The sequence below is a fragment of the Oncorhynchus tshawytscha genome, linkage group LG20 (genome assembly GCF_018296145.1).
Source record: "Oncorhynchus tshawytscha isolate Ot180627B linkage group LG20, Otsh_v2.0, whole genome shotgun sequence".
Lineage (NCBI taxonomy): Eukaryota > Metazoa > Chordata > Actinopteri > Salmoniformes > Salmonidae > Oncorhynchus > Oncorhynchus tshawytscha.
The window spans coordinates 11,120,383-11,142,927 of NC_056448.1; the positions used below are offsets into that span (position 1 = coordinate 11,120,383).

The 22,545-nt window shown below is 43.6% G+C and overlaps 1 protein-coding gene across 2 annotated transcripts in view; it reads right to left on the reverse strand.

Annotated features, from left to right (window-relative positions):
* Positions 1 to 22,545, reverse strand: part of myo5b (myosin VB) — an 83,210-nt gene that overhangs the window by 26,739 nt on the left and 33,926 nt on the right. For both annotated transcript variants that reach the window (XM_024380814.2, XM_024380815.2), the window contains exons 2-16: positions 20,845 to 20,955; positions 20,105 to 20,276; positions 18,413 to 18,557; positions 17,572 to 17,728; positions 15,247 to 15,390; positions 14,872 to 14,953; positions 14,554 to 14,661; positions 14,277 to 14,386; positions 13,889 to 14,154; positions 8,867 to 8,948; positions 8,059 to 8,199; positions 7,393 to 7,515; positions 4,516 to 4,599; positions 2,401 to 2,553; positions 2,073 to 2,170 (exon numbers count right to left, since the gene is read on the reverse strand). In XM_024380814.2, the coding sequence (XP_024236582.1) occupies positions 2,073 to 2,170; positions 2,401 to 2,553; positions 4,516 to 4,599; positions 7,393 to 7,515; positions 8,059 to 8,199; positions 8,867 to 8,948; positions 13,889 to 14,154; positions 14,277 to 14,386; positions 14,554 to 14,661; positions 14,872 to 14,953; positions 15,247 to 15,390; positions 17,572 to 17,728; positions 18,413 to 18,557; positions 20,105 to 20,276; positions 20,845 to 20,955 (1,976 nt within the window). The remainder of the gene's footprint in view (positions 1 to 2,072; positions 2,171 to 2,400; positions 2,554 to 4,515; positions 4,600 to 7,392; positions 7,516 to 8,058; positions 8,200 to 8,866; positions 8,949 to 13,888; positions 14,155 to 14,276; positions 14,387 to 14,553; positions 14,662 to 14,871; positions 14,954 to 15,246; positions 15,391 to 17,571; positions 17,729 to 18,412; positions 18,558 to 20,104; positions 20,277 to 20,844; positions 20,956 to 22,545) is intronic.

The window sequence follows — 22,545 nt, forward strand, 5'->3', positions numbered from 1 at the left end:
ATATTAGGCTCCAAGATCTGATTAGTGAAGCAGGTCACGGTAAGAGGTTGGCTTCTGATTCGTAAACACACTGTACACAAACACACACAGAACAGAGCCCTCTTTGTTTACAGTAATACTGTAGTAATACTGTAGTAATACTGTACCGGTGGGTGCAGAAGTCCCAAAAGCACCTCTTCCACTAAAAATGAGCACGGTTTTTCAGTCAACATGAAAAAAAGTTTGCTAAATCCTAACAACTTGGCTATTTGAGCAGAGAAGTTACATGAGACAGACAAGACAAACTCTTCCGTATTCTGTTGCGTACATACAGTTGAAGTTGGAAGTTTACATACACTTAGGTTGGAGTCATTAAAACTTGTTTTTCAACCACTCCACAAATGTCTTGTTAACAAACTATATAGTTTTAGCAAGTCGTTTAGGACATCTACTTTGTGCATGACAAGTAATTTTTCCAACAATTGTTTACAAACATTATTTCACTGTATCGCAATTCCAGTGGGTCAGAAGTTTACATACACTAAGTTGACTGTGCCTTTGAACAGCTTGGAAAATTCCATAAAATGATGCCATGGCTTCTAAAGGCTTCTGATAGGCTAATTGACATAATTTGAGTCAATTGCAGTAACCTCTTTGCTTGACATCATGGGAAAATCAAAAGAATTCAGCCAAGAACTCAGATTTTGTTTTTTTAAACCTCCACAAGTCTGGTTCATCCTTGGGAGAAATTTCCAAATGCCTGAAGGTACCACGTTCATCTGTACAAACAATAGTCCACAAGTATAAACACCATGGGACCACGCAGCCGTCATACTGCTCAGGAAGGAGACGCATTCGGTCTCCTAGAGATGAACGTACTTTGGTTTGAAAAGTGCAAATCAATCCCAGAACAACAGCAAAGGGCCGTGTGAAGATGCTGGAGGAAACGGGTACAAAAGTATCAATATCCACAGTAATACGAGTCCAATATCGACATAACCTGAAAGTCCGCTCACCGAGGAAGAAGCCACTGCTCCAAAACCGGCATAAAAAAGCCAGACTACGTTTTGCAACTGCACATGGGGACAAAGATCGTACTTTTTGGAGGAATGTCCTCTGGTCTGATGAAGCAAAAATAGAACTGTTTGATCATTATGACCATAGTTATGTTTGGAGGAAAAAGGGGGAGAAAAGGGGGAAGAACACCATCCCAATCGTGAAGCACGGGGGTGGCAGCATCATGTTGTGGGGGTGCTTTGCTGCAGGAGGGACTGGTGCACTTCACAAAATAGATGGCATCATGAGGAAGGAAAATTAAATGGATAATTTGAAGCAATATCTCAAGACATCAGTCAGGAAGTTAAAGCTTGGTCGCAAATGGGTCTTCCAAAAATGGACAATGACCCCAAGCATACTTCCAAAGTTGTGGCAAAATGGCTTAAGGACAACAAAGTCTAGGCATTGGAGTGGCCATCACAAAGCCCTGACATCAATCCCATAGAAAATTTGTGGGCAGAACTGAAAAAGGAGCAAGGATGCCGACAAACCTGACTCAGTTACACCAGCTCTGTCAGGAGGAATGGGCCAAAATTCGCCCAATTATTATTGTGGGAAGCTTGTGGAAGGCTACCCAAAACATTTGACCAAAGTTAAACCATTTAAAAAGGCAAAGCTATCAAATACTAATTGAGTGTATGCAAACTTCTGACCCACTGGGAATGTGATGAAAGAAATTAAAGCTGAAATAAATCTCTCTACTATTATTCAGACATTTCACATTCCTAAAATAAAGTGGCATCCTAAATTGACCTACGACAGGGAATTTTTACTAGGATTAAATGTCAGGAATGTCAGAAAAACTGAGTTTAAATTTAAATATATGTGTGTCCTTTCTAGAGAGAGTTTTTCCAAGCCACCCTGCTTCTACACCTGCATTGCTTGCTGTTTGGGATTTAAGGCTGGGTTTCTGTACAGCACTTTGTGACATCAGCTGATGTAAGAAGGGCTTTATAAATACATTTGATTTGGCTAAGGTGTATGTAAACTTCTGACTTCAACTGTACACTGTCACTGAAAAACAAATATTTACTCACGAGAATGCCTCCTTCTCATCATTAGGCTTGATGCAACGCACATAGTGGGGGGTGGTGGCATTCAGGGTCTCCATGAGAAGCTGCAGGGAGCTGCGGAACTACAGTGCACAGAGGAACAGAGGATGAGAAGTACTGCAAATGCTAAGTTTGACAAAAAAAAACTGTTTAATCCCACCAATCATTGTAAAAATACAGACTTGTTACGTCATTGCCTCCTAATGAAAGGTTGAAGACATTGTTAAGAAAATGACTATGACACTAACACAGACAGGCTCCTGTCCAAAGGCACACTGATTGAACTCATGATGGTGTCAGAGAGGATGCTAACCTGGTGGCCCACGGTTTTCCTGTGTTCCTTGTTGGGGACTTTAGGTGTCGGTTTGGCTGAGCGCACGTTGATCCTGGAGGACTTACTGGAAGAAGACGTGGAGCTGCTTCCGTCTTTATTAGTGTCCTGGAACAGATCCGCCACGAGCTGAAACTGGGAGAGGGGGAACATCATTAATATGTTTATCAGATTGTTTCATTCAAAACAACTTAGCATAAAACAGATTATATAAGCCATTTTACAGCCGGATAACAACATAAATTCACCAAACCGCACAAAAAAAGTGGCGTTGAATTTCCACAAAAAAACTTTTTCATAAGATATATTTTTTGCATAGTGCTGTACTGTAGGATCCAGTGTAATGGCGGGTGTGTTAAAGAACACTGGTGAGACTACAGTAATGAAAAGCATGGCTGGACAGGACATCAATAAACCAGCATTAAGGCGTCTGTCAGGATGGTCCTGTAGTCATATCTCCACAGCCGAACCAGTGAAGGTGAACAATTTGAGTGTCAAGCAGCAGCATCCACGTATTTGCGGTAGATGCAGAGGGAACATTGATAATAGCATAATAATAATATCTCAGTCACAGATAAGGCTGGTGCGGTAAAACAGTACTAATAGACTGCAGTGCAGTCCCACCATCCATACTGATAACTATTCTCTCATGCCAAACTTGCAACAACAAAACAAATCTGAAATTAACACGAAATTCCTTTTGGAAAATGTTTCCTTTATCACTTTGCAAAGAATATGCTCTGTAAGCAGGATTGGACTTCTATGAAGATTCATGGAGGTTCCTCTGGCTTGGGGTACAGCTCAGGTACCTCAGAGTTAGCAGGGCTTTCAGGTTGTGCGAGATGATAGTAATGGTCCATTGAGGAAAGACTTATCGGCTGGAGGAAGTTTCATGACCCTCACATGTCCTCCAAGGCTCTACAATGTTGATAGGTTTCTGCATCACTGTCAGCTAGATATGAGGGGGTTTAAACAAGCTAGGGGCTCTTGCCAAGTTCTCAACTACTGAGCAAAATTGACATTAGAAAATCAATTGAAATGACAGAGACAAAAAAAATGCAGTACAGCATATTGTACAATATTGAGACGTGCTATGTCTTTATCACTGATTTTGTTTAGGAAACCTTATTGCAGCATTTCCCAAACTCGGTCCTATCCATGCTGTTCAATGGAGCTTGGTGCCTTTCTGATACTAAATACATTTGGCACAGACAAGATGCTTTAAGACAGAACATAAAATATGAAATCTCTCCTTGCCTCTCAATATTCCTTCTCATTTGCACGCTCTTAATGGCTGTTGCATTAGTAATGCTGATGAGAGGATTTTGGCGAGAGGGAGACGAGATGGATGAAAGAGAAAGGGCTGAATACGAGATGCCTAATACGAGATGAAGTGAACTAAAGTTGGTATTTGTCCCAAAGAGAGTGGCAGAGAGGTGGAACTGAACAGAAATGACTGAGAAAGCTAATGCACTTTTGGCTCTCACCACTTAATCAGTTAAAAAGTTCATGCAGAGAACATGAGCTGAAATTACATTCCAATCAAGCAGTTTGAGTTTGGCTGGGAGAGGCAGGAGTCAGCAGATCTCTAGAAAGTGTGTGTGTGTGTGTGGGAGACAATCTGCAATATATTAGAATTTTATTTAATTTACGTTTCATGTATTTCAAATGAGAATGTAAAGCAGGATTTAAACATCAGGGTTCATGTGAAGTGTTGCCAAGTTGTCAGTCTGGCTTTAAACAACAACTATATCTGATAGGAGATCTACTTCCCATCATATGAACCTGTGAAATGCTTCCAACTTGCCACTTTCTAAATCGTGTTACTTTCTTTTGCGTCGTTGCACTCTATCCCAAAACTGAAGCATCTTTTGGCAGTAATCTAATTTGGTAAAAACTTTTACGGTGCTGCTTCTCCAAGACAGAAGTCCACACACAGTTAAATGAGTTAGAGCTTAAAAACATAATTCTTTGCGACATGCTTTCTGCATTTAAGTGGTCAGAGTGGGTTGTTCAGTGTGAGTTGAAGTGTCCACTAGAAGCATTTTGATGATTGTGTCATTGGGGTAGTGATCTAATGACATTGTTTTATCTCACCTTACTGGCCTTCAGAATGTTGATGTGTTCCTCGTAGACGGTGTCTCTGTTCTTCTCCAGGAAGCCATCACACTGGTACTCGACCTGCCAAGGGAGGGGAACAGAGATATACATATATAACGGACTACACTTCACAGCCAAATACACGGACAACTAAATTAGCAAACGTTTAATCGACTAGGGTAATTATGTACAATAGGGACTGAGGGTTGTTTGTTCAAATCCCGGGTGGCCCATACAGTCGTGTGTCCCACAGCAATGCACTTATAGGAACCGTCGACAAACATCCAGTGGTTCATTGAATAATTTAAAGCATGTGGCAGTTTAAACAGAAGCATTTACTGAGCATGGGGGCAAAAAGAAGATGAACCAGATTAGCAAACATTGTTTATTTATAAAAAGTCATATGTAAAATAACACGAGTGCAGGTATTGTTCGGAAGGAAATCCCTCCGTCAGTCTGTCTATCGTCCTTCCCTTTTGTCTGTCCATTAGCAGCCCCAGCCTCTAGGCAGTCTGGTGTCACACTTCACCCCTGCTCTGTCCTCTTTCTCACAGATAGGGTTGCAGGCTGTTTGAAATTGTACAGCCGTGGCCAAAAGTTTTGAGAAGGACACAAATATTAATTTTCAAAGTTTGCTGCTTCAGTGTGTTTAGAATTTTTTGTCGGATGTTACTATGGGAAACGGAAGTATAATTACAAGCATTTCATAAGTGTCAAATGCTTTTATTGACAATTACATGAAGTTGATGCAAAGAGTTCATATTTGCAGTGTTGACCCTTCTTTTTCAAGACCTCTGCAATCCGCCATGGCATGCTGTCAATTAATTTCTGGGCCACATCCTGACTGATGGCAGCCCATTCTTGCATAATCAATGCTTGAAGTTTGTCAGAATTTGTGGGTTTTTGTTTGTCCACCCACCTCTTGAGGATTGACCACAAGTTCTCAATGGGATTAAGATCTGGGGAGTTTCCTGGCCATGGACCCAAAATATCAATGTTTTGTTCCCAGAGCCACATAGTTATCACTTTCGCCTTATGGCACGGTGCTCCCTCATGATGGAAAAGGCATTGTTCGTCACCAAACTGTTCCTGGATGGTTGGGAGAAGTTGCTCTCGAAGAATGTGTTGGTACCATTCTTTATTCATGGCTGTGTTCTTAGGCAAAATTGTGAGTGAGCTCACTCCCTTGGCTGAGAAGCAACCCCTCACATTAATGGTCTCAGGATGCTTTACTGTTGGCATGACACAGGACTGATGGTAGCGCTCACCTTGTCTTCTCCGGACAAGCTTTTTTCCGGATGCCCCAAACAATCGGAAAGGGGATTCATCAGAGAAAATGACTTTACCCCAGTCCTCAGCAGTTCAATCCCTGTACCCTTTGCAGAATATCAGTCTGTCCCTGATGTTTTTCCTGGAGAGAAGTGGCTTCTTTGCTGCCCTTCTTGACACCAGGCTATCCTCCAAAAGTCTTCGCCTCACAGTGCATGCAGATGCACTCACACCTGCCTGCTGCCATTCCTGAGCAAGCTCTGTAGTGGTGGTGCCCCGATCCCGCAGCTGAATCAACTTTAGGAGACAGTCCTGGCGCTTGCTGGACTTTCTTGTGCGCCCTGAAGCCTTCTTCAAAACAATTGAACCGCTCTCCTTGAAGTTCTTGATGATCCGATAAATGGTTGATTTAGGTGCAATCTTACTGGCAGCAATATCCTTGCCTGTGAAGCCCTTTTTGTGCAAAGTAAGATGACGGCACGTGTTTCCTTGCAGGTAACCATGGTTGACAGAGGAAGAACAATGATTCCAAGCACCACCCTCCTTTTGAAGCTTTCAGTCTGTTATTCAAGCTCAATCAGCATGACAGAGTGATCCTCAGCCTTGTCCTCGTCAACACTCACACCCGTGTTAACGAGAGAATCACTGACATGATGTCAGCTGGTCCTTTTGTGGCAGGGATGAAATGCAGTGGAAATTTTTTGGGGGGGGACTCAGTTCATTTGCATGGCAAAGAGGGACTTTGCAATTAATTGCAATTCATCTGATCACTCTTCATAACATTCTGGAGTATATGCCATCATACAAACTGAGGCAGCAGACTTTGTGAAAATTAATATTTGTGTCATTCTCAAAACTTCCAGCCACGACTGTACAACTAGCGAGAGAGAGGAAGAACAGTAATTGAATGCAGATCCTACTCCTTTTCACTTGAAGAGTTAGACGAAGAGAAACACCCCAAGGGAATCAGTTTAATACCATCTTAACAGAGGAGAGCTGGGGAAATCCTATCTACATTAACAGGACTCTCTCGTCCCACTCTAGCCACTCACATCCCTAGCTTTTCACGGAAATTACCACGGTAAATAAAAGGGCATTGCTACAGCTGCCTGCCTTTCATCGGTTTACATGACCCACTTTAGGCAGACACACAGGCAGTCCTTTCTACGTAGTGCCAGCTCCTCTGCGTAGGAGCGCTGCTCTTTGAGTTAATTAGAGCTTGTGTATGTGTCATAAGGAGGAGGGGTGACATTGCAGGGCCAATGAGATCACTCACAATAATACTAACACACAAAGCCTCTCTGATGAGTCATCATGGGATAATCATATTAGCTCTTTTCAGGCAAAGCCCCTGCAATGACGGTGATTCATGTCAGGTCCTTTGAATAGCACAATTTGTAGATGTTCCCAATTATTCAGCCAGGTATACTGAAGCAGTTTGGTTTAAACACACAACCTTTGCTTAAGGACAGAAACAATAGGATTTCCCAGCCAAAATGACATTTGAACCAACAGCCTAGCATCAGGTCAATTTTCACCTAACTGAAGAGCCATACGTACAGGTGCTTTTCATGTGAAACATGTCTCTAGGCTGGGTCTACCCACCTTATCAGCAAAGTGAATGATAATGAAAGATATGTTGGACATCCGTGGTTTCTGGAAATGGACACTGCTTGAAAGGCGATCGTACAGCTTCTGGCACCAGTTCTGATCTGTCCCTTTGGGCACCTGTAGCAGCAGCAGGTGAGGGGGAAATAAAGGAGAAATATTAAATAAAACCATGAAGGAAACCAAAACTTTCTATCCAGGTTAGTTGTGCTCAGAATAACAATTCTTTTGAGGACGTTCCAAATTATCGTCAATAACTTCAAAGGGCTGTGGGATGAGGATGAGTGAAATAAATAAGTCATCAGTTTTGTTGCAAAGTCCTTAACTCCGATAACAATCCGGATGCAGGCAGGGGAAAACAGACGCAGGCCACGCTGTGCACCTATGAATGCAGGATGAATCCCATTAACTGAGACCAGAGGTTTAAAATGCAGGGATCAGCAGTGTGTTTCGCTCTGCTCCCTCCAGACCAAAACACAGGAGATTGTTCAACACCTGTGACTGCTCAAGTGCATTCAGCGTTAAAACTCCTCCAGTAGCAAATTGTTCATATACACTTCCCCGCTAATGCATCCCAAAAAGAGAAGTTAAGAACTACTGGAGCAAGGACAGAATTCAGGACTAAAGACGAATACATTATGTATGTAAGACCGGGTACTCCACCTTGCACTCCTCATCCAGCAGGTCCAGAATGCCCAGCTTGGCCTCGATGAGGTCGATACACGGCTGGTTGTCATAGAAGTCGATGAGCGTCCAGGGGATCTGCTCCTTCATGTACTCCTCCTGCTCCAGCTTGAACACATGCTGAGGACAGAGAGACAGTCCCACAGTGAGCTACAGCACAGTAGGTTATCAGTTAGACTAAGTCCTGAATTATTTCACTTGAAAACATTCATGTTGAGTCATGAGGTTAACCGCTAGAAGTTCTCTGGTCTCCTCTACTGAACATTGGAATATAAGGTAGATAGCTACACTGAGTGTACAAAACATTAGGAACACCATCCTAATATTGAGTTGAAACCCCTTTTGCCCTAAGAGCTACCTCAATTCGTCAGGGGCATGTATACTCCAGTTGTGTGAAGTCGGCTGGATGTCCTTTGGGTGGTGGACCATTTTTGATACATACTGGAAGCTGTTGAGCGTGAAAAGAATTGCAACACTGTTGAGTTTAACACACTCAAACCTGTGCGCCTGGCACCTACTACCATACCCCATTCAAAAGGCACTTAACTATTTTGTCTTGCCCATTCACCCTCTGAATGGCACACATACACAATCCATGTCTCAAGGCTTAAAAATCCTTCTTTAACCGGTCTCCTCCCTTTCATCGACACCGGTTGAAGTGGATTTAACAGGTAACATCAATAAGGGATCATATCTTTCACCTGGTCAGTCTATGTCATGGAAAAAGCAGGTGTTCTTAATGTTTTGTACCCTCAGTGTATATTATAAATATAAGACTTAAACTCACTTGGTTGAACTGCTGCTGCAGTTTCTCATTGGCGTAGTTGATGCAGAACTGCTCGAAGCTGTTTATCTCAAAGGTCTCAAATCTGTTCAGATGAAGAGAAAACAGTCACATATTTGGTGAGTCGGAAGTCTCCGGTCTATTTTCATCCTCTGTTTGAGACAGTGATTTTAGGCCTAGAGGAAAAGTAAACAGTAAATAATGTAGTGTGTAATTTTGGAGTCACTTTTATTCTAAATGAGAAGATCATGTTTCTAAACACGTCTACATTCATGTGGATGCTACCATGAATACTGATAATCTGGAATGAATTGTGAATAATGATGAGTGAGAAAGTTACAGAGGCACAAATATATCCCCCCAAAAATGTTAACCTCCCCTGTTATTGTAATAATCTGAAACGCAACCAACTCAAAACAGAAAATGCATCCAGCAAATTTGTAGAGTCACAAGCTTGATGTAGTCATAGTGTGCTATGAATATGGGACCAAATACTTAACTTTTTACTACTTTAATACACACAAGTGAATTTGTCCCAATAGATTTGTTACAAATACCCCACCGCTGTATGTCTTATTATTTGGGCTTTCTAATGTAGCTCAGCATCTTTCCCCTCCCAGCGCCAGGCCAGGCTGCCAGTTTTTATCAATAATCTAACCCACAGCAGAGAACCAATTAAGCCCTCAGTCAAACAGGGTCATGAATAAGAAAAGCACAGCTACCCCAATTCAATATGGTTCCATCCTCTATCTACTGTAATGAAAAGAGGCACTTAAACACAGGGGATGGAGGTATTTGAGTGCTCTCACACACAGATGCGTATGTGGCAGTGTCTACAGACAATCACGGATTACAATGGGAAAACCAGGCACGTCGCGGACGCCGACGTCTTGCTCCCAGTCAAGCTAAACACCTTTCTTCACCCGCTTTGACACAGTGCTGTCGACGTGGCCCGCTCCCAAGGACTGTGGGCTCTCGTTCTCCGTGTCCGACTTGAGTAAGGCGTGCTCACCCTCGCAAGGCTGCCGGCCCAGGCGGGGTCCCTAGCCGCGTCCTCAGAGCATGCGCAGACCAGCTGACTGGAGTGTTTACGGACATATTCAATCTCTCCCTATCCGATGTCAGCTGTCCCCACTTGCTTCAATATGTCCACCATTGTTCCTGTACCAAAGATAACGGTAACTGAACTAAATGACTTTCGCTCCATGGCACTCACTTCTGTCATCATGAAGTGCTTTAAGAGTCTAGTTAAGGATCATATCACCTCTACCTTACATAACACCCGAGACCAAGGGTGTATAGCCCACATCCGGCCAGCCGGGCACCTCAATCCGGCCCGTGAGACATAAATATTTTTCTCCCCAATTTTGTGGTATCAAATTGGTAGTTACAGTCTTGTCCCATCGCTGCAACTCCAGTACAGACTCAGAAGAGGCGAAGGTCGAGAGCTGTGCATCCTCCGAAACACGATCCAGCCAAGCCGCACTGCTTCTTGACACAATGCCCGCTTAACCTGGAAGCCAGCCGCACCAATGTTTCGGAGGAAACACTGTGCACCTGGCGACCGTGTCAGTGTGCATGCACCTGGCCCGCCACAGCGCGATGGGACAAGGAAATCTCGGCCTGCCAAACCCGGACAACGCTGGGCCAATTGTGCGCCGCCTCATGGGTCTCCCAGTCACGGCCAGCTGTAACACAGCCTGGGATCGAACCCGGGTCTCTAGTGACGCCTCAAGCACCGCTATGCAGTGCCTTAGACCACTGTGCCAGCCGGGAGGCAAATTCATTTTAACAAACAATTGGTCCTCCATTGCATTTCAAAATCCTGATGTGGTCCTTGGGCCAAAAACTTTGCCCACCCCTGCCCTAGAGCCACTTAAATTTGCTTACCACCCCAATAGATCCACAGTCAATGCTATCGCCATTGCAGTGCACACTTCCCTATCTCACCTGGACAAGAGGAATACCTATGTAAGAACGCTGTTCATTGACTACAGCTCAGTATTCAACACCATAGTACCCTCCAAGCTCATCATCAAGCTTGGGGCCCTGGGTCTGAACCCTACCCTGTGCAACTGGGTCCTAGACTTCCTGACGGGCCACCCCCAGGTGGTGAAGGTAGGAAACAACACCTCCACTTCATTGATCGTCAACACAGGAGCACCACAAGGGTGTGTGCTCAGCCCCCTCCTGTACTCCCTGTTCACCCATGACTGCGTGGCCACACGCCTCCAACTCAATCATCAAGTTTGCAGACGGCACCACCATATTAGGCCTGAGTACCAACAATGACAAGACAGCCTACAGGGAGGAGGTGAGGCGTAGTGGTGAGTAGTGGTGCCAGGAAAATAACCTCTCCCTCAACAAAACAAAGGAGCGGATCGTGGACTTCAGGAAACATCAGAGGGAGCGCCCCACTATCCACATTGACGGGACAGTGCTGTGGAGAAGGTGGAAAGCACCTCTTCAACATTAGGGAGGCTAAAGAAATTTGGCTTAGCCCCTAAGACCCTCCAAAATCTTTACAGATGCACAATTGAGAGCATCCAAGTGCATCCAAGAGCCTGCAAGTGCAGGGCTCGCCAGAGGGTGGTGCGGTCTGCCCAACCCATCACCGGGTGGTGCGGTCTGCCCAACCCATCACCGGGTGGTGCGGTCTGCCCAACCCATCACCGGGTCACACTGCCTGCCCTTCAAGACACCTACAGGACCTGATGTCACAGGAATGCCAAAAAGATCAAAGGACAAAAACCACCCGAGCCACGGCCTGCTCACCCCGCTACCATCCAGAAGGCGAGGTCAGTACAGGTGCATTAAAGCTGTGATAGAAGCTGTTTTTCAGTCTCTCGATCCCAAGGTAGACTGTTAAATAGCCATCACTCAACGGCTACCACCTATACAGTGGGGCAAAAAAGTATTTAGTCAGCCACCAATTGTGCAAGTTCTCCCACTTAAAAAGATGAGGCCTGTAATTTGCAAATTATTGGGGGAAAATAAGTATTTGGTCACTTACAAACAAGCAAGATTTCTGGCTCTCACAGACCTGTAACTTCTTCTTTAAGATGCTCCTCTGTCCTCCACTCGTTACCTGTATTAATGGCACCTGTTTTAACTTGTTATCAGTATAAAAGACACCTGTCCACAACCTCAAACAGTCACACTCCAAACTCCACTAGGGCCAAGACCAAAGAGCTGTCAAAGGACACCAGAAACAAAATTGTAGACCTGCACCAGGCTGGGAAGACTGAATCTGCAATAGGTAAGCAGCTTGGTTTGAAGAAATCAACTGTGGGAGCAATTATTAGGAAATGGAAGACATACAAGACCACTGATAATCTCCCTCGATCTGGGGCTCCACGCAAGATCTCACCCCGTGGGGTCAAAATGATCACAAAAATCCCAGAACCACATGGGGGGACCTAGTGAATGACCTGCAGAAAGCTGGGACCAAAGTAACAAAGCCTACCATTAGTAGCACACTACGCCGCCAGGGACTCAAATCCTGCAGTGCCAGACGTGTCCCCCTGCTTAAGCCAGTACATGTCCAGGCCCGTCTGAAGTTTGCTAGAGAGCATTTGGATGATCCAGAAGAAGATTGGGAGAATGTCATATGGCCAGATGAAACCAAAATAGAACTTTTTGGTAAAAACTCAACTCGTCGTGTTTGGAGGACAAAGAATGCTTAGTTGCATCCAAAGAACACCATACCTACTGTGAAGCATGGGGGTGGAAACATCATGCTTTGGGGCTGTTTTTCTGCAAAGGGAACCAGGACGACTGATCCGTGTAAAGGAAAGAATGAATGGGGCCATGTATCGTGAGATTTTGAGTGAAAACCTCCTTCCATCAGCAAGGGCATTGAAGATGAAACGTGGCTGTGTCTTTCAGCATGACAATGATCCCAAACACACCGCCCAGGCAACAAAGGAGTGGCTTCGTAAGAAGCATTTCAAGGTCCTAGAGTGGCCTAGCCAGTCTCCAGAGCTCAACCCCATAGAAAATCTTTGGAGGGAGTTGAAAGTCCGTGTTGCCCAGCAACAGCTTCAAAACATCACTGCTCTAGAGGAGATCTGCATGGTTGAATGGGCCAAAATACCAGCAACAGTGTGTGAAAACCTTGTGAAGACTTACAGAAAATGTTTGACCTCTGTCATTGCCAACAAAGGGTGTATAACAAAGTATTGAGATAAACTTTTGTTATTGACCAAATACTTATTTTCCACCATAATTTGCAAATAAATTCATTAAAAATCCTAGTGTGATTTTCTGGATTTTTTTTCTCTCATTCTGTTTGTCATAGTTGAAGTGTACCTATGATGAAAATTACAGGCCTCTCTCATATTTTTACGTGGGAGAACTTGCAAAATTGGTGGCTGACTAAATACTTTTTTGCCCCACTGTATACAGAGACATAGAATCACTGGTCACTTTAATAATGGAACACTAGTCACTTTAATAATGTTTACATACTGCTTTACTCATCTCTTATGTATATACTGTATTCTATGCAATGCCACTCTGACATTGCTCGTCCTAATATTTATATATTTCTTAATTCCATTATTTTACTTTTAGATTTGTGTGTATTGTTGTGAATTGTTAGATGTTACTACACTGTTGGAGCTAGGAACACACGCATTTCGCTAAAGCAGCAATAACATCTGCTAAATATGTGTATGTGACTGATAACATTTGATTTGCACAGATAAAGAGTAGATTTTAAATCTACTCATCAAATATCATGCTTCTCTGTGCCTTTAGTACAGAAAACATTGTGTGACAGAACTGCGAGGGAAAATGATGATGTTCTTCTGTTTGTCTGCTGTCACAGTGTGTTAACTTACTGCCACCTGGGATGCTTTTACCATTCACCATGGCTGAGATTACACTCCTGAAATAAGACTTCTATTGCTGGCATAAAAATCGGGTCTCACCACACAGTCAAATTTCTCTCACAATCCCAAACCAACCCACTGTTGAGGTTTGTTTTCAGAGGTTCTGGGGAGCACAGGTGTGCAGTCTTACCCATAGATGTCCAGAACACCGATGAAGGAGTGTTGTTTGGAGGAGGTGTGCAGGGACTTGTTGACGTGCTCCACGATCCAGTCAAACATGTGGGCGTAGATGTGTTTGGCGAGTGCGTCGCGGGCATTAGCCGCCTGTTTGCGGGACATGTTCTTGACGTAGGTCTCTGACGTGGTGACCAGCTTCCTGTGACATAGCCAGTGTTCCATCTGCTCCAGCTCCACCCCCAGCAACCGGCAAAAGTGCGTCAAGTGAGGGTCGTTCCTCTACAAACACACACAGATTTAATCAATAAATAATGTATAGAGAAGATATACGGTTTGAGGCTATGATGTGGAACTATAAACTCAAACAGAATTAAGCTGGATAAGGCTGTATAGTGACATACTGATATGTGGCAGGAGTCTCCGTCTCTCTCCGAGCAGATCTCCACGTTCCCCAGATGCAGGATGGAAGCTATGATTCTGAAGATGCTGCTTTGATTGCTCTCCTTAACACCTGCAAAAACAAACCACAGTAAGGTAAATATTGTTCCACAGGGAGATTGAAAAAAAGAACAAAAACCCAGTCAGTATTTATGTCCAAGATAGATAAACCCCTTTGTTCTGAGCTCTAATGTAGTGGTGTTACCATCTTAGAATGTACCCATGCAGTCAGACCGTTACCCAGTAGTGTAAAGGCTTCCTTCGTCTTCTTGAAGTCCTCGGCATCATTCACCCCCTCAATGAAGATGTTCTCTCCTTGCGATGTGAAGATGAAGTCTTCCGCACTGGCTTTAAGATGAAAGCAGAGATCGGAATAAACGTATTAGAAAAGTGTTCCTATTTGAACGTCCTCACAGACGACACGTACTATTCTCTGAATGTAGTTCGAAGGACTATGCTCCAGTAAACTTGACATAACAAAATAACGATTGCAGTTATTATGCAGTTGCTTCCTTAACAGAAACTTAGTTGAATATTGGGTCGGTCTGTGACACTTACTCAAGGCTAGGTCTTTGAACTCCGGGAAGCTAGCAGAGGCACACAACTGGTAGAAGATGTGGTAATTCCTCTCATCCTCAGCCTAAAAAGCAGAAATGTACTACACTTAACTCTTTATCAATAATATATTCTGAGGAATGAAAGACTTTTGTGAGATCATGAGTTCCCACAGGCAGCAATTTAATATTGTATTAATTTCTGTAAAGTACTTAGATACGTTTATTTTGATATTTGATTGGCTGGGAAAAAAACATGTCAAGCTAGGACCTAATCAAATGTTTAAATGAAGGAGAGTAAATGTGAAGGGAAGCACGGACTTAGTAAGCAGTAATACAGAGTTTCATCCCAGACTGTGCAGCGTGGAGTTACACATACCTGGAACACCACCCTCGACTTCTCCAGCAGATACGTGCGCATGTTGGCACCTATTATGTGATAACGCCTGTCAAAACCAATCTGGATGTACTTCCCAAAACGACTGCTGTTGTCATTGCGTGTGGTTTTCGCATTTCCAATAGCCTGAAAAGAGAAGCAGAGAGGGTGGAGAAAAAAGTGGGAGAGTTTCAGAGATCAAAAGAAAATCATAACCACTGTAAAATAGATTTAAACTTGGCAAAAAAAGTAAGGTCCTCTCACTGTCAACTGCGTTTATTTTCAGCAAACTTAACATGTGTAAATATTTGTATGAACATAAGATTCAACAACTGAGACATAAACTGAACAAGTTCCACAGACATGTGACTAACAGAAATAGAATAATGTGTCCCTGAACAAAGGGGGGGGTCAAAATCAAAAAGTAACAGTCAGTATCTGGTGTGGCCACCAGCTGCATTAAGTACTGCAGTGCATCTCCTCCTCATGGACTGCACCAGATTTGCCAGGTCTTGCTGTGAGATGTTACCCCACTCTTCCACCAAGGCACCTGCAAGTTCCCGGACATTTCTGGGGGGGAAATGGCCCTAGCCCTCACCCTCTGATCCAACAAGTCCCAAACGTGCTCAATGGGATTGAGATCCGGGCTCTTCGCTGGCCATGGCAGAACACTGACATTCCTCTCTTGCAGAACGAGCAGTATGGCTGGTGGCATTGTCATGCTGGAGGGTCATGTCAGGATGAGCCTGCAGGAAGGGTACCACATGAGGGAGGAGGATGTCTTCCCTGTAACACACAGCGTTGAGATTGCCTGCAATAACAACAAGCTCAGTCCGATGATGCTGTGACACACCGCCCCAGACCATGACGGATCCTCCACCTCCAAAATCGATCCCGCTCCAGAGTACAGGCTTCGGTGTAACGCTCATTCCTTTGACGATAAACATGAATCTGACCATCACCCCTGGTGAGACAAAACCCTGACTCAGTGAAGAGCACTTTTTGCCAGTCCTGTCTGGTCCAGCAACAGTGGGTTTGTGCCCATAGGCGACGTTGTTGCCGGTGATGTCTGGTGAGAACAGACCTACAAGCGCTCAGACCAGCCTCTCTCAGCCTATTGCGGACAGTCTGAGCTCCAATGGAGGGATTGTGCATTCCTGGTGTAACTCAGGCAGTTGTTGCCATCCTGTCCTGCAGGTGTGATGTTTGGATGTTTTGATCCTGTTGTTTCATGTGATCTGCCACTGCGAGGACGATCAGCTGTCCGCCGTGTCTCCCTGTAGCATTGCCTTAGGCGTCTCACAGTACAGATTTGGCAATTTATTGCCCTGGACACATCTGCAGTCCTCATGCCTCCTTGCAGCATGCCTAAGGCACGTTCACGCAGATGAGCAGGGACCCCGGGCATCTATCTTTTGGTGTATTTCAGAGTCAGTAGAAATACCTCTTTAGTGTCCTAAGTTTTCATAACTGTGACAATTGCCCACCATCTGTAAGCTGTTAGTGTCTTAACGACCGCTCCACAGGCGCATGTTCACTAATTGTTTATGGTTCATTGAACAAGCATGGGAAACAGGGTTCAAACCCTTTACAATGAAGATCTGTGAAGTTATTTGGATTTTTACAAATTATCTTTGAAAGACAGGGTCCTGAAAAAAAGAGTTTATATCTTCTGAAATTGTGATTCATGCCACACAAAAACCTTTAGCTTCTCCTTGCTGCTCGTAATGTGCCTTGACAGTTGTAAAGCTCCTAATTTTGAGTTGTGTCATCTGCCAAGATGGAGACTGTGCCCAACTGGCCTTGCATACAGATCTGTCCTGTTTCTTCACTCTGACTGATCTAGCTGAGGTGAGGCTGGTAATGGACTCAGAGATGTCGGACTTTCCTCAGCTATAACTTCCTGAAGGACAGAGAGTCATGATAACTTTCTAGCTAGCAGCTTCTCCTAGCCGTATCTTCCCAGGCAGGCTGTGGGACTTTGCTGTTAATGGACTCCTGGTGTGTTTAGCTTCTCCACCTACAGTTTACAAAATGATTCCCCATAAGAATACTGTGCTGTAATCTCTACAAAGTTACAGCTGAGTTCATAAAACTTTCAGGGCATAGAAAAAGTATAACACGATGACGTTTTCACGAGAACCCATCGAAGCAGGTAAATAAAATATTACCTGGTTGTCCAGAAGATACATGCGTCATCTCCAAAAAGACACAAATCATATTATGTAAGACATATATTCCCGGATCGACCTCCTTTACTAGGATGCCATTCTGCTGGGCTGGCCTACAGTATGGGACCAGCAGCCCATCCCCAGTTCCCCTCCTCACCTCCATGATGGGGCTGGAGGCCAGCACCTTCTCCTCAACGTTGGTGTCGTTGGCCGACCCTCCCACAGTGGCGAAGAACCGCATGGCGTACTTCGCAGAGACGGTCTTCCCTGCCCCCGACTCCCCACTTACTATGATGGATTGGTTCCTCTCATCTCTACGGGAAAAGAAAGAGAGAGAAAGACATTTGGAACATTTAATAAAAAGAGGTAACTGACCAGAGCTGCATTAAAATGGGCCACGTCTAGAGTTACACAACGCTCATTTTCTCTACATGACTGGAGTTGCCAGGACTACCCAGCAGTGGGCATGCACAGTACGTAGGCAGTGGCCATGGTATTTATTGTCTTTTGCTCTACAGAGAAGAGCAGCATTGATGAGGTTGACAGTTAATGTGGACGGGAGCACTGTTATTATCCACCCACATCTTCCATTGAAGACACAGTTTATCTCTGTGGCGACTCATTATTCAGTCCCACACCAACACTATTTACATTTTAGCAGATGCTCTTATCGAGAGTGCATACATTTACATTTCACACTTTTTTTCCCCCCTCATACTGGTCCCCCTTGGGAATTGAACCCACAACCCTGGCGTTGCAAGCGCCACGCTCTACCAACTGAGCCACACACTATCAAAATGACATATCAAACCGAATGAGGAGTCAAGTGCTTGCTACACAGCTCCACGTGCCACACAGTAACAACTCAATTGCTTCCCAAAACAGACTAATATATAGAATGTAGTTATTAATTGGCAACTCTTCCAGGTCTAACACATTAACAGTATCCTGATCCTGTGTTATACCCGTGTAGCTGTACCCTGAGGCTCATCCAGTACCTGGCCATCTGCTTGTATGCCTCCTCAGCAACAGCAAAGATGTGTGGGTCCATGTCTCCCATGTTCTGCCCACTGTAGGCATTGATGACCTCCTCTCCATAGATCTGAAGCTGGTCGTAGGGGTTGATGGCCACCAGTACGATACCTATAGAGGAAGGAGGGAAGGGAGGACAGAGAAAATAGTATGGCCAGTCAGTGAGACTGTAACCTCTAGTTACTTAATCCTATATTTAGTAATACATCCCATATATTCTTGTGGGTGTGTATTTGTGTGTCTCTGGGGTTTGCAACCCAGCTGAGGATCTCAGCCATCTATTTCCTGTGTTTGAGGAGTGCAAAATCCACTTGGTCACTGAAATCTTGCTGGATTGATTGCTTTCATTTCACTGGTGACTCTTTCCCACTATTGCTTGTGCCATTTGCCCCCCCGTTAATGTAAAGACCGCGGAAACGTTTGGAATGACCTGCATACATACAGTATGCTGGATGTATTGGTAATGGCTGACATGGGCTCAATAAAATACAACGGCTTTCCGTTGCATCTATAAGAACGCTAACGCTTCGTACGGGATTCAACGGCACGTCTTCGACAGTTACATCACAAGAAAGAGAACAAAGATAAAAAAGGTATTTTGAAATGAAAACTTGGTTTAGTGACATTATGTCTGATCTCACAAACATTGTAAATTATGTTTGGATGGGTGTAATCTAGAGCCAAGCGTGTAGAGTTCGATTAGCATTGGTTATCCTTCTCTTGACACACTTGTCAAATTATGCACGAGAAGGTGACAACAGGAAGGAGTAACCTAGAGACAGAGCAAGTTTTGGGTGGCTCCACCCCTTTATATGCATTTATTCATGAATGCAAATACACCCAGCATTCTGTATATATGCAAATGAGGCAACATATTTTCACAAAGTATTTAAGAAATACCTGATATACTAAGAAAATATGAGAAAGTAAATACCTGAATTCCCACCAGAATACCTTAAGTCCATTAAATTGTATGTGCATCTACATTTGAGTAATTTAGCAGACGCTCTTATCCAGAGTGACTTAGTCAGTGCGTTCACATTAAGATAGCTAGGTGGGACAACATATCACAGATAATAATAATAATAAGATAATCCTATCATACAGTACAGTACAATATGCTACTGTGGGTAAAAACACATTGTTAACAGCCCTTTGTATTTTTCCTGCTACCTTTGATAGGCAAATGCTATCAAAACATATGACAACATCCATATTACCAGAGGAATGTAGTAGGCTCACCCAAGTTTGCAATGGCAGGGTTACTATGGGGACAGATTTCCCTAATTAAAACATGATGGTGATATCTATGGCCAGTGTAGGTTTAACAGACAAATATTGTCTTTGCTCATTCCCCTTTGTCTGCTTTGTTAAGGGCGCATACCACACATGGCAACAGCTCACTCATTGGCTGTTTACGTCAATGGAACCCTAGTTGATTGGGGAATTGGGAGGACAGGTTTGTAAAAGTTGGGACAAGACAACCATTAAAAAGGTAAATGAAAGCCTCGACCCTACACATGGTGTAAAATAAGCCAGCTACCATAATAAACGTAGGAGGAATTTGCAGCACAAGGTCAGACCCTATACAGACCAGACATTCTGGTTACTATAAGTAGCGCTGTCAGAGCAGGTGGTGGTACAGTATAGAGACTTACCACAGTATGTGTAGATGTGGTTGGGCTCGAGGAAGCGCACTTTGAGGTTGTGCAGGACAGCAGGCTCGTGAAGGTAGCTGAGCGCTGTGAGGTCATTCTCCCCCACCAGGATATCAGGGTTCCGGAGGAAGGGAAGAGGGTTGTCTTTGGGTCCGATGCGGTATTCCAACGGCTGGGACAGGAGGGGTTCAAGCCAAAAAATGTCAATACTAAAAAAACATTAAAAGCAAAGTATGTGCACCTAGTTTGAGGGTATGATGACTCCCTTTATCAGTTGAAATCACATTGCAGCACTGTCCATAACTACACATGTTAAAGGATATGGATTTGGTGGCTTCTAGGTGTTTATAAATCATACCTGTATCAACTAGAGATTGTGATCGTGAGTAGGGAAACATACTGCTGCTGCACACAGCGATAATATCATCATCTGCTGATTCATTCAAACTACTCTTGGCACAGTGCATTCTTATTTAATAACTGATCTTGTACTCTCAGGGCTTGCATCTCTCACTTCAAAAAAATATGATTAATGATTCATGGCACCAAAGTTTCTGAATGTGCGTGGGCACGCACACACATTAACTGCTTTAATGAGGACATGTACAAATGTACATGAGCACGACAATATAGACCAAAGCATATTGAGTCCTTAGGCAAGGGCTATATCATTTTTAAAAAATTATAACGATATTTATCTTATAATTGTGGCCTGATCCCGGGGGGGAGGGGTAGATTACCGATTCATCTTCAAGTTTGAGGTGCAGGATTGGCTCTCCCTCCTTGTAGTCCTTGATGATCTCTGCAGCTCTCCATACATCCTCTGGGTCTGGGATCCACACCCGAGTGTACTGCAACACAAAAACACATACAAATAGATTTAATTCAACTCATCAATTACTTTGGAGATTGTTTGCACATTTAGAGAGCATTCCTCCCCCACTTGCCCATGTTCATTGACGGTGTGTAATTTATAGTCAATGCAAACATACTGTCAAGCCATAAAAAGCGACAGAACTGCTGAATGCTCTAGAGATGTCCAATTGATATGACAGCTCAAAGATGTTGCAATGCGTTATTGTTTCAAACTAAAGCTGAAAATAAGTGTCAACAGGTTGACGATGTGGCAGTGTTGAGGCAATTTTGTTTGTGACACATCCCGCCTTGAGATACCCTCGATAGGCCCATAGTGAGGTGAAAACGCTGACTGATAATCTCCCAAGGGTACACTTCTTTGCTAATCTTACTTCTTATATAAACCTGGGCCCTACCTTTTTGATCGACTCACTTAGAATCACATGAAAATGTACTTAAAGCCAGGATGCCATTAACGGCAAAACTAAGTCGTATCCTAAAGAGACCGTCAACAACTTATTCCATCTTCCAAAAATTATTAATTGCACCTTTCTAACAGTTCCTTTGACGGTAAATTAATAACTTTACGGGATGAATAGAACAAATTATTATGAGAGAAGTTTGGCCAGATGTTGAAGAGAAAGGTTTTATTTTGAACCTACTAGTGCTGCTGAGGCATCACCCACACATTGTGAAGGAGAAGGGCTTGACCCTGGACAAAATCACCATCAGATTCCATCAACCATCTCCCTCTACCTTCATCTGATCAAGCCATAAACTGACCATCTCCATCTTTGGAGGAAACCTTCACTCAAAGACTTGGCCTCTATTGGTGGACCTAGCTAACTATAGCTAGGCTACTCACAACATAGCCTATTGCTTGATCGTTTTTTTGTTTGTTTGTTGTTGCTTTTGAAGAGCTTTGAGATTTCTTTCTGTTATGAAAATTTATTAAACTTTTTATAGCACTTATTATTATTTTTGTCAGGAGAGTGGGAGTGATAACTCACTGATTAATCATACAAACTATTAGCTGGTCCTCCGCTGCTAATTGCATTTTGAAATTAGAACGGTTAGAAAAAAAAAAATAGGGGGAAATAACTAAAAATAAAAAACACATGAAATGAGGTATTGTCAATTTCATTCAGGATCAGAACAATGTTTACAAAAAAATCCCTGCTGAACAAACATTGAGCATATCATTTTATGGCGTTAATTAATCATTAATTGACTAGTCCATTTCTCAGCACATCGGCCTAGATTTCACTTCACTAACAGTTAGGCCTATAACGACGGTACCAGATGCAAACTACTGCCCCACAGAACAAAAGGACAAGCAGTTTATTGTTTGTGTTCTTGAGGGCAAAAAGAAAAGCCAGACAAATGATCCTAAAACACGGTCCTCCTGACCTCTCATTCCTTCACAGGCACAAGACAGCCTAACAATGCACTGCTATGAGGTAATAGGGAGTAAGTGGGGGAAACAGAAGACAAAGGAGAAGGCGAAACAAAACTACTGTACGCAGTACAATCACTGTTGAGATGTTTCAGCTCTTTAAAAACCACAACCATGTTTTATCTGACAG